Here is an 11,168-nt window from a genome sequence, read left to right as displayed (position 1 = left end):
CCGTACAATACAACTATAGAATATTATACCATGTTAAAACATAAAACGTCAAAGCAATTCATGGCAATTACATTAGATAGCAATGCCTATATAATATTACTTATAATAAAGTTATCTACAGTAATAATACAGTCGGAATCCTAGAAAGTAGTTAAAGCACTATGAATATTGGTTTAAATATGCTGGTTTCATATAGTTCATGTGATTTGGTTTTTATCGCGTTTGTCATTGGTGTTTGTACTTTGGATTGGCTTTATAACCTTTCACCCAGAAGCCCTCAGTCCGCTACTTGCAGGCATCACATATATGTACATTAAATGTTAAATGCGTCAGGCGGGTTAACATGATTAACCTCCAAATCCATTAGGAAAGAGAAATATGATGTTGAAGGGACATTCATAACAATGAAATTCATTCCAAGATAAAATGAACCCTTATATTTACCCTTTAGATTATTGGAAACATTTTTGTCAATATTTTCACCGGTGCAGCCTTTGGAGATTTGATATCCCGCTGGGACGCCATTAAGGGTTAACAAAGGAGCAAAGGGCACTGATTCGATCAAGGATGGGTGTGACTATCACTGTCCTTGGAGTGTGATCGGCAGGGAGCTACAATGCTGGAATTATCTGACGTCTAGTGTCAGAGGTCATGCATATTTTGAAGACTATTAACTAGTATAACTGACAAAAAACCCATACCCACTGAGCCTCTTTCAGTGACAGAACAATGTTTAAACTGAGGGTAAAACAACAAAATAACTCAACACCAATGGAAATCCATCGGTAATATTGTAAAACGTCGTTGGTTTTGCGGATGTTCTTACCACCAGAGGGCGACTTAGAAAAAGAAAAGAGAGGAAACCACTGTATTCCTGTCGTTGTACGTCATATCCCGTCTTTGTAAGTGTTCGTGAAGACTTATTGTTTTAATTCCCACACTTTTCATTTCAGTTTCAGTCAGCAATGCACATAGGGCACCTGTCATTTCCTGGCAAAATCCCACCGCGAAAGTTGTCCTGATTTTAAGTTTTTACTCAAGTTACTAGTCGTCGACAAGTTTACCCGTATGTGCAAATGATATTTTACAGTAGTAGACGAACAAGCAATTCACTCGTCGTGTACAGAAATCTTAAAATGTTGAATGAGATACACCGTCCCCAGATGTGCGGGAACGCAGCCCCGCCCACGGCCGCGGCCACGCCCACGGCGCGCTCTCCGAATCCCCATCACGGGCTGCTTAAGTTTGTGCGATGAGGGGGGCTTAAAATCTCCAAAATATAGATTGGGCGAAACTACATAGATGCAAGCTGTTTTGCTCATGCGCATAAAGAAAATCGATTTGCGTTTTCAAATTGTAAAATGACTTTGTGGGGACGTTTTCAACTTCTAGATCTGATCCGACTCATCTCCACGGACCGTTCTCTAAATGTGTATTGTTACTTCTAGATCGGCGGTCATACTGGCTACAGCGGTTCCTCGGCACCATCCACCGCTCTTTCACTAAACGCTTCTGTATAATTTGGGGCTTAAGCATGAGCTGCTGTAGCGGTCGATGCATGCTGGTCTTTCTCTGCACTTTACAGCTGGTGAGTATGTGCATGGCAGGGATGTGTGCTACGTTATGTGTGCTACATCTAGCGTGTCCTTTTGTCCAGCACGACGCGCGCACCGCTTCAGAGAGCTGACGGTGTAGGCGCGTGCAGTTCAGTATCACTACGGACAAGCTGGTGATTCAATGCAACATCAGCGCTCACTCTCCAGGCATATAAGTAGCACGAGTATTACGATTTACAAAAATTTGTGATGATTTGGAATAGAAAGCCTTTTGTGCAAAGATGCACAACGAAATTTAGTTCATTTACAGATAGTATTAAGTTCCTTATATACAATGCATGAGATGGCTTTATTTGTAATACTTTAAGACTTTTTTTCCCAATTGTAGCGTAATCCGCATTCATTTACTATGCCGTCGTGGATAATAATCATATTTACAGATATATGAACAGCACTTTGTATGGTTGAAATGGGGTAACATGCTATGAAAGACGACTGAAGTTTCCCGGGTTTAAAGCCGCCGGTTTAGCAGACCGCTCGCCCGTTCTTCGGAGGCGCTGGAATCGGAGCGGGCAGACGGAGCTACAGCTTCGATTTCTTTCCGATTCTACGAGCGTCTGTAGGCTCGTATGTAACCTGAGACACCATAATAATCCCGTTTAGAAGACTAATAGACCACGATTTACGACGATCGCATGTTGGTATTAGGTTAGGCTGCTTTGTAGCTCCGGGGAACTTTATTTTCCAGAGCCTGAGTAGCACCGAGACTCGAAGTTTAAAGGTCAACCGTACAGACCACGGGCCGGATAAGCAAACGATGTGTACCGTGGGGTTTCGTGTCATCTGCTATATGTTATGGTGCGTCTGGCCCTACTAACGGTCCAGTGGAGAGCCAGACAGAACGAACAAAGTGCTTCCAAATTTTCTTCATTTATGCAATATGTAATAAACATATCATAGCCGTCTAGTCACTCCTGTACAGTGTCATGTCTGGAGACCATCCCGTCTATTGCAGGGCACATGCAAAGCACACTGTGGGACTGCATGACTTTGGATAGTGGGACGGAAAAGACAGCCATGCAGCACATGCGATGGGCATAAGCAAAGTCCACAAACAGCTGAGGCTGCATTCAGACTTGTCGTAAATTCCTGTAAACCACCGATCATTTAATGGTGACACTGAGGAGAGTCCAGCTAAATTAAACTTTTTTCAATTTATTTTTATATAGCGCCTTTCACAACAGAGCTGTCCCAAAGCACTTTACAGGGTTGTGTTGTGATACATAATTAGATGGAGCTACAGAACGGGGGTAATAAGGAAGGAAAGAAACTGAATAAAGAAAGCCAGAAGACAACGGAGGAGAAATAAAAATATTTCGGTAACTTTACAAGGAAGTGCATCCATCCATCCATTTTCTGTAACCGCTTATCTTATTCAGGCTCAGGGGGGGTCTGGAGCCTATCTCGGACCCTACGGGCACAAGGCAGGGAACAACCCAGGATGGGCCCCAATCCATTGCAGAACGCAATCACACACAAGGATGTGCATATAAGTGAAATATGTCTTTGTAGGGTCATAGTCTAGAAGAATCTAGAATAATATATATATATATTTAAATATATTAAATATATATATTTTTAGGAGGAATGTATTAAAACATACTCATGTTAAGCACCTTGGGGTGACTGTTGTGAAAGGTGCTGTACTAAAATAAATTGAATTTAATTGGATCTTTACAGACTGACTGTCCTTGCTGCGTGTTGCCACCTGCATAATAGTGAAAGGGTGCAGATTAGTGATGATTGATCTATCCAGATAATGGCTTACAATGGGATGTGGATGGTTTTTCAGATGAAGAGCCTGACATCACCATCAGCTCACCAAGTGCATGGCTGAGCTCCTGACTGTCTCTGGTTTGTATGAGCTTTGTTTGCATGTGCAGGAAGCAGGCCTTTCATCTGAGCCTTATAGCTATACAGCTGCAAGGTATGAAATAGAATCACAGAAATATTAGAACTTACGTTAATTCTGACAGAAAGCCTTTCTGCAAGCCTATCTGTAAAACCTATTTGTAACTATCATATGCTTTTTGTTGGTTTTTCTTCCCTTCCTGACAAGCTGCACCAGGACAAATTACAAAGACTGCAGACCGCCTTCAAGTGGGCGGTTTTGATGTGGCAGCCGGTGATAGTTTGAACGGTACATTATTATCCAGTAGCGAAATGTCTTATAGTGTTTGCACTGCACCTTGTTATCTGCTATTATGTCCTTTGTGAATTAAAATCCAGTGTTTGCCAGGTGCATTAATGCAATAAAAGGTCATTTTGGCTATGTTTATCTTAGTCAATGCCCTAGTCCAGGTTATAATTCTTATTCTTGCTTAATAGGAAAATGCGCGTACACATTCATTTCCAGTGAAGGTTTTGGCGCCGACTTTAACAGTTTTACTTGGTTCTGAAGTTTCAGGTTAAGCAAAACCAAAATGTCCTCTGGGGGCTTCGTTTTGTCCGCCTTCGTTTAGTTGTTTTATCGGTGTCTCTCAGTGTTTGCTGCGGTCTGTGTTCCTGAATATCAAACACGTGAGTGACAGTCAGATCTAAAATATCAAGTGAGTTATGACGTGTGCAATACCTCACTTTACCTGTTACATCTGAAGAAGCTTTGAATCTTAATCTCTTTAATCGCAGAAAAAGTGTAGCTTCGGGCATTGCTAACAGATGCGGTGTGTTTAAATTCTTTGAAGCTATCAGTGCTCCCAAACCACAAAGGAAAGGTTTCGCTCGTACTGAGAACAGAAACAAGTGAGCACAGGTCTAAGCTTGGTTAAGCACCAAGACCACTGGGTGAAGTTGCCTGGCGTAAACGGAAAACTTGGGATTCCTAAATGTAAAAGTCAACGCGATAGGTAAATAACTCGCTCAATTAGTGTTACGTTCCTTTATTTTTCTAGTGTATTTAACAGGTGTTCAGCAACAAGATGTCAAACTGTGAGTCTCACGGTCGTGTGATCTCTGCATTGACTTTTATCTGTTCCCATATCTACGTCATACAATTTCAGAGAAGACCAACTGGATATTTCACATATTTATGATTTGGACAGTTTTTTTCCACGTGTAATTTGAACTCCGCGTGGGTCCTCGTTGCTTTAGCATCATACTCTCTCGGAGCTGGGATATCGGCTCCTCCGTCCGCAGGGACGCGCTTCTCTGGCGGCTCTCCAGCTGCGGCAACTTGACTTCGAGAATAATCAGCCCCATCTGCTCTTGAATCAGCTGCGGATCTATTTGTCGGAGACCTAAAGAGAGCGACTCGCCGTGTTTATCCCCGACCCCCTGGTAGCATCGAGTGTGCCTGGAGAACGAGCCTTTGATTGCCCGATTCGTAACGATTGCACTGAACAAAGTCCTTCACGAATACGTGACGATTGTCTGGAGCTGAAGAAGACGGCGTATTTAGCGGCAACACGTGGCTAGGCTACGGGCGGTGCGGTAGTACAGTGCGTATCTCTGTGGCCACGCATCTCTACGACTGGGGCAGATGTGTCCTGTCTGAATGTGGGATTTTCAGATGCTTGTCGCGGGGCAGAGCTCGGCCTCAGGAATCCCTAACATGCTGCTAAGCAATTAAAATCCAATTAAAAGTGTTGGTGGCAGTGAGATGAAAGGATCTGTGTGCCGTAATTGTGGGTGTGCATCCTGGGTCACCGTGACGCCGCCAGTGAAATCAAATTTGCCTGCGCTAATGGCGTTTCAGCGTGCATCCGCTGACGTTATTCGTGATTTTCCGTACATCCCCCTGTTTAGACAGCTGGCTCCTTCAGCCACTAATCATCCAGTCATCCATCTCCATCTTTTAGCAGCTTATCCAGGACCGGACACAGTAGATCACAGTCTGTCCGGTCAGGCACAGCGCATTAGGCAATTGCTGTCCTCAAATCACGAACACAATAAGAGCAATTTTGGTCTTGATATGCATTGTCCCTGTTTTGTTAGTAGTAGAGTATGTGCTTTCACCCAAGATTATGTATCCGACTTATTTTCTGAAAATGACTGCAAAAAGTATAACTGATAGGTATTTGGCAGAGGATTGGCAGAAATGGCCGAGGCTGAACTGGCACAGGTGACGGTGCTGGAGCCCGGACAGCGATTAACCGCAGAATCTATTTCAAGTTTGGCATGGCGGGATGCTTCAGATTCACACCTCGCATTCTTAGCCTGCTGCCGTGAGCTGACACACACATCCCGGGTTAATATTGATATCAATGATAGTCTAGGGTCATTGTGATCCGATGCTCTACGTTTGTTTCATAATTCTAAAGTCCTTTTTTTGTTCACCATGACTTCTTTCAGTTATCTGTTGGCTACATCCTTGTCTACAGTCCTAATGCTCTTTTAGTTTAATGGTGTTGGGTTATTGAATATGATTTTTTTTTTTTTTACATATAGGCCACTAATATCGTATACTTCTTCATACTGTCAAAACTACAAGTGAGGAAAAACACGGAACATCTTCAGGATGCATAAAATTTGACAGGCAAAGATGTGGATGAATGATTCTGTGGCTCTTGTCGTGACTCGCAGATACACTGCAGCAGGTGTGTCCTCTGACATCCTTTGCTGAATCGCGAGGGGATTGTGGATAGGCATTTTTTGCAATTACGGCAGAAGTTATAAAAGGGGAAAGTTGCCACAAAGGATCTGGTGAATAGCGGAGCTGTCAGGGGCTTAGCAGATCCAGCCGGGAACGCGGCCTCCCTGATAACAGAGATGAGACTGTTAATTCCTGAGATTTATTCCCCCCAAGTTGATAGTTGGGGTTTTATAATTGCATAAGTCTGCTTTTTCTTTCCCTGCGAAACACAAGTCTGCTTTCACGAGCCATGCAGATGAACGCCTTATGAAACTTCCCTAAAGCCCCAAAACGCTTCTCTAAATCTGTTGAATATGTATGTACACAAATGAGAGTTTCTGCCATTCCTCATGTTATGTAAGCTATGTACAGTGTCGATAAAATATATACACGCTCCTGTGCGTGTGTCCAGATTTAATGTGACTTGGACTTGACCCACGTTGTTGAATTCTCACCGTAGATCAGAAGCTGATGAGGTACCAGGTTCTTGTATCCCCTTCGCTTTGTTGGGTTAATTCTCGGTGCTCCCGCTGGCCTACAAAGGGTCAAAGGTCAAGTTAGGGCATCCGGATAATTACGGATAAATGGAAACATATTTAGTAGTATTGATCCTGTGGTGAACCACTTATTACCTGTTACAGTCCTGGGACTGTGTTTACTGATATCCAGCATAGCGTCTGACCGGAACAGGCGAATGCATTTGGAAAGCAAATTGACATGAGATGGTGAGCGCGTGACATTATTCTCTTCTTCCGGGACACCGTTCGCTAACAGCTGTGGCTGGGATTTGATGGATAGGATGGTCGGGCTGAGATTGAGTCCCCGGCCTCTACTGGGTTGCCCTACTGAGTAATTTGCTCAACTTAAAAGCACATTGATTTCTAGAGTGGCTTTGTTTTTAAGAGTCTCGTCCTGTTTAAGTCGTTTGCCTTTTCTCAGGGACCGTGTATTTAGTGTTATTCTTTTTCCGGCACTAACGCAGCATCCTCATGTATACAGAGACTGTCTATGTAAACTTCAGATTGCTGCATTTTAGATCAAGTTCTTAAACTTTAAATTTTATGCAAACACTCTGAGTTCTTAGAGAATCCTTGAAGACTGCAAACTATTTATTTTCCTGGGAAGTCACTGAAATTATTGAGAGACAAATATTGCACTAAGATTAGCATATGATTGAATTAAATACGTAGCTTAATTGAAAACTGATCTATTTCACATTATGTCTTAGAGATGATGCATAATGGGGACCAGCACAGGAGGGACACTGACCTTGGGCTCTATGCAGGTCACGGGGTGTTTCATGGCAGTAGAAATGTGCTGATATCTGCCGCTGACATTTCTAAACATTTACGGAAAGAACCGTTCGCCCTTCCCGTCTGGTATACTGATTACGCATCACTTGCCAGCTGTGTTTGATATGTAATGTAGGCGCTGGTCAGGTGATTTTTGTGGTGGCGTGTGGGTCGTGGGTTAGGGAGTTGCGCCCATGTGCGGAAGGGCATGGGTTTGAATCTTGTGTCTATTAGGATAATCACATCGTTGTTGGGTCCTTGGACTTTAGTGCAGCTGGTACCTTGGCCAAGCTCATGCTCTGAACCCAAGCCTGACTGCAACCAGTATAGGCATCCATGCTTGTCTCTCTCATGAAGAACAAAATGGGGAAAAATACTACAGGGAGAAATTTACTGCTGCTGTTTTGTTTTATTTCAGAAACATGCCTTTGTGACACGCTTCCATACAGAGACACGCCTTTGTGACACGCCTCGATACAGAGACACGCCTTTGTGACACGCTTCCATACAGAGACACGCCTTTGTGACACGCTTCCATACGGAGACACGCCTTTGTGACACGCCTCGATACGGAGACACGCCTTTGTGACACGCCTCGATACGGAGACACGCCTTTGTGACACGCCTCGATACGGAGACAGGCCTTTGTGACACGCCTCCATACGGAGACAGGCCTTTGTGACACGCCTCCATACGGAGACACGCCTTTGTGACACGCCTCCATACGGAGACAGGCCTTTGTGACACGCCTCGATACAGAGACACGCCTTTGTGACACGCCTCCATACAGAGACACGCCTTTGTGACACGCCTCAATACAGAGACACGCCTTTGTGACACGCCTCCATACAGAGACACGCCTTTGTGACACGCCTCCATACAGAGACACGCCTTTGTGACACGCTTCCATACAGAGACACGCCTTTGTGACACGCTTTGAATCTTGTGTCTATTAGGATAATCACATCGTTGTTGGGTCCTTGGACTTTAGTGCAGCTGGTACCTTGGCCAAGCTCATGCTCTGAACCCAAGCCTGACTGCAACCAGTATAGGCATCCATGCTTGTCTCTCTCATGAAGAACAAAATGGGGAAAAATACTACAGGGAGAAATTTACTGCTGCTGTTTTGTTTTATTTCAGAAACATGCCTTTGTGACACGCTTCCATACAGAGACACGCCTTTGTGACACGCCTCGATACAGAGACACGCCTTTGTGACACGCTTCCATACAGAGACACGCCTTTGTGACACGCTTCCATACGGAGACACGCCTTTGTGACACGCCTCGATACGGAGACACGCCTTTGTGACACGCCTCGATACGGAGACACGCCTTTGTGACACGCCTCGATACGGAGACAGGCCTTTGTGACACGCCTCGATACGGAGACAGGCCTTTGTGACACGCCTCCATACGGAGACACGCCTTTGTGACACGCCTCCATACGGAGACAGGCCTTTGTGACACGCCTCGATACAGAGACACGCCTTTGTGACATGCCTCAATACAGAGACACACCTTTGTGACACGCCTCCATACAGAGACACGCCTTTGTGACATGCCTCCATACAGAGACACACCTTTGTGACACGCTTCCATACAGAGACACGCCTTTGTGACACGCTTCCATACAGCAGCTGCTCCCTCAGCACAGATGTTTTTGTGCCCAAATCTGTTGTGAGGTTGACTTGCTTCCACGGCCCTCCATCCGAATGTATCGAGAGACGATCGTCCAAAAAGACAATGATTTCTTTGTCTTTTGTACAATGGAATGTAGCTCTTTTGCTGACCCTATAATGCTCTCTGTAGCTTGGGAGTAGCAGTCAGCATGCAGCACCCTGGAGCTGGGGGTTAGGGGCCCTTCTTCAAGGGCCCGCGGACATGTGACCGTTAAGGGCCTTTCTTCAAGGGCCCGCGGACATGTGACCGTTAAGGGCCTTTCTTCAAGGGCCCGCGGACATGTGACCGTTAAGGGCCTTTCTTCAAGGGCCCGCGGGCATGTGACTGCTCACAGCCCAGGTCTCGAACTAGCAATGTACTGATCACCGGCAGAGAGACTTAGGCCACTCGCCACCCCCCTCATCTGCAGCCCTTAGCGTAAGACAGAGCCATCTGCTCCCAGGGCTGTTGGCTCAAAGACAGCAGAGATTTCCAAGTGTAGGCGACACCTCCCTGTTAGCTAAAATGGGGGGCTTGAGACTCTGCGTTTGCTTATGCAACCAAAGGAGGTGCTTCTGTCTGCTGCAGTGCAGCACCAGAGTCTCGTTTTGATCTTGTTTATTCTTTTGTTCATTTATTCATGCTGGAGTCGGAGAGATAGGGTGTTCCTGTCCTCCTGATGGGGCTTCTTCTAAGACTCTTTCCGAGCCGCCTGACAGGGCTTCTGGCTCGTCTGATCCGCGAGGATCCTGGCGCGCCGCGCACGTCTAGGGCTCACGCGTGAGCCGCTCGCCTCCGCCAGGTCCGGAATGTTCCAGACAGCCAGCTGGAACGGGTTGCCCCAGTGTTTTGGGGAGAGATGTGCTGTTATTACTGATGCCTTGGAAAGGGATGACTGGAGGAAGCATAGGACAGAGAATGTAGTGCAGTGCGAGCCAGCTGTCTGTTATCCTGGTCAGTGTCATAGGACAGAGAATGTAGTGCAGTGCGAGCCAGCTGTCTGTTATCCTGGTCCGTGTCATAGGACAGAGAATGTAGTGCAGTGCGAGCCAGCTGTCTGTTATCCTGGTCGGTGTCATAGGACAGAGAATGTAGTGCAGTGCGAGCCAGCTGTCTGTTATCCTGGTCGGTGTCATAGGACAGAGAATGTAGTGCAGTGCGAGCCAGCTGTCTGTTATCCTGGTCGGTGTCATAGGACAGAGAATGTAGTGCAGTGCGAGCCAGCTGTCTGTTATCCTGGTCGGTGTCATAGGACAGAGAATGTAGTGCAGTGCGAGCCAGCTGTCTGTTATCCTGGTCGGTGTCATAGGACAGAGAATGTAGTGCAGTGTGAGCCAGCTGTCTGTTATCCTGGTCGGTGTCATAGGACAGAGAATGTAGTGCAGTGTGAGCCAGCTGTCTGTTATCCTGGTCGGTGTCATAGGACAGAGAATGTAGTGCGGTGCGAGCCAGCTGTCTGTTATCCTGGTCGGGGTCACACATGATCTTCTGGGATGGTCAAACAGTGTCCTTCATGGAATTGTGTGCATGGTGGACATCAGGAAACAGATGTGATCTTTCATTCTGGACACACACAAACATATTTGTATTCATCTTTGTCCATCTTTCACCATCCATTCATGTCTATTGAAAAAACTCTACACCTAGCAATGACAACCTTAACCCCTACCCAGCCCTAACCTTAACCATAAGCAACCGACCAAAATACAAGACTTTCCTTTTGATTGCAGTCATAGATTTTTATGAAATTGAGTCTTATATTGTGCAGACCAAAAAACTGGTCCCCACGACGACAAAATGACAGGCTTTTATCGCATTGTGGGTCCATTTGGTCCCCACAATGTAATGTACACATGACCCACACAGAAAGCACAGATCGGCAGTGCAGCTGGAAAGCAGTGAGCACAGAAACTTGACCTATTTGGTCTGACCCTGTGATGTGGAACTGTTTTCTAACACCCAGTGCAACCTCAGAGTTCCTCCAGGGTCCTTCCCCGTACTGGTACTGACTGTTCTCCTGACATGCCGT

General features: G+C 45.7%; 1 protein-coding gene across 1 annotated transcript in view; it reads left to right on the top strand.

Annotated features, from left to right (window-relative positions):
• The first annotated feature begins 958 nt into the window (after positions 1–958).
• LOC111861140 (sodium/potassium-transporting ATPase subunit beta-1-interacting protein 3-like) overlaps positions 959–11,168 on the top strand; it is a 31,801-nt gene continuing 21,591 nt past the window's right edge. Inside the window, exons 1-2 of the mRNA XM_072710989.1 lie at positions 959–1,066; positions 1,449–1,588. Coding sequence (XP_072567090.1) covers positions 1,535–1,588 — 54 coding nt within the window. The 5' untranslated portion in view covers positions 959–1,066; positions 1,449–1,534. The remainder of the gene's footprint in view (positions 1,067–1,448; positions 1,589–11,168) is intronic.

This window comes from Paramormyrops kingsleyae, chromosome 4 (assembly GCF_048594095.1).
Source record: "Paramormyrops kingsleyae isolate MSU_618 chromosome 4, PKINGS_0.4, whole genome shotgun sequence".
Lineage (NCBI taxonomy): Eukaryota > Metazoa > Chordata > Actinopteri > Osteoglossiformes > Mormyridae > Paramormyrops > Paramormyrops kingsleyae.
This window is presented reverse-complemented; position numbering and strand designations above follow the sequence as displayed.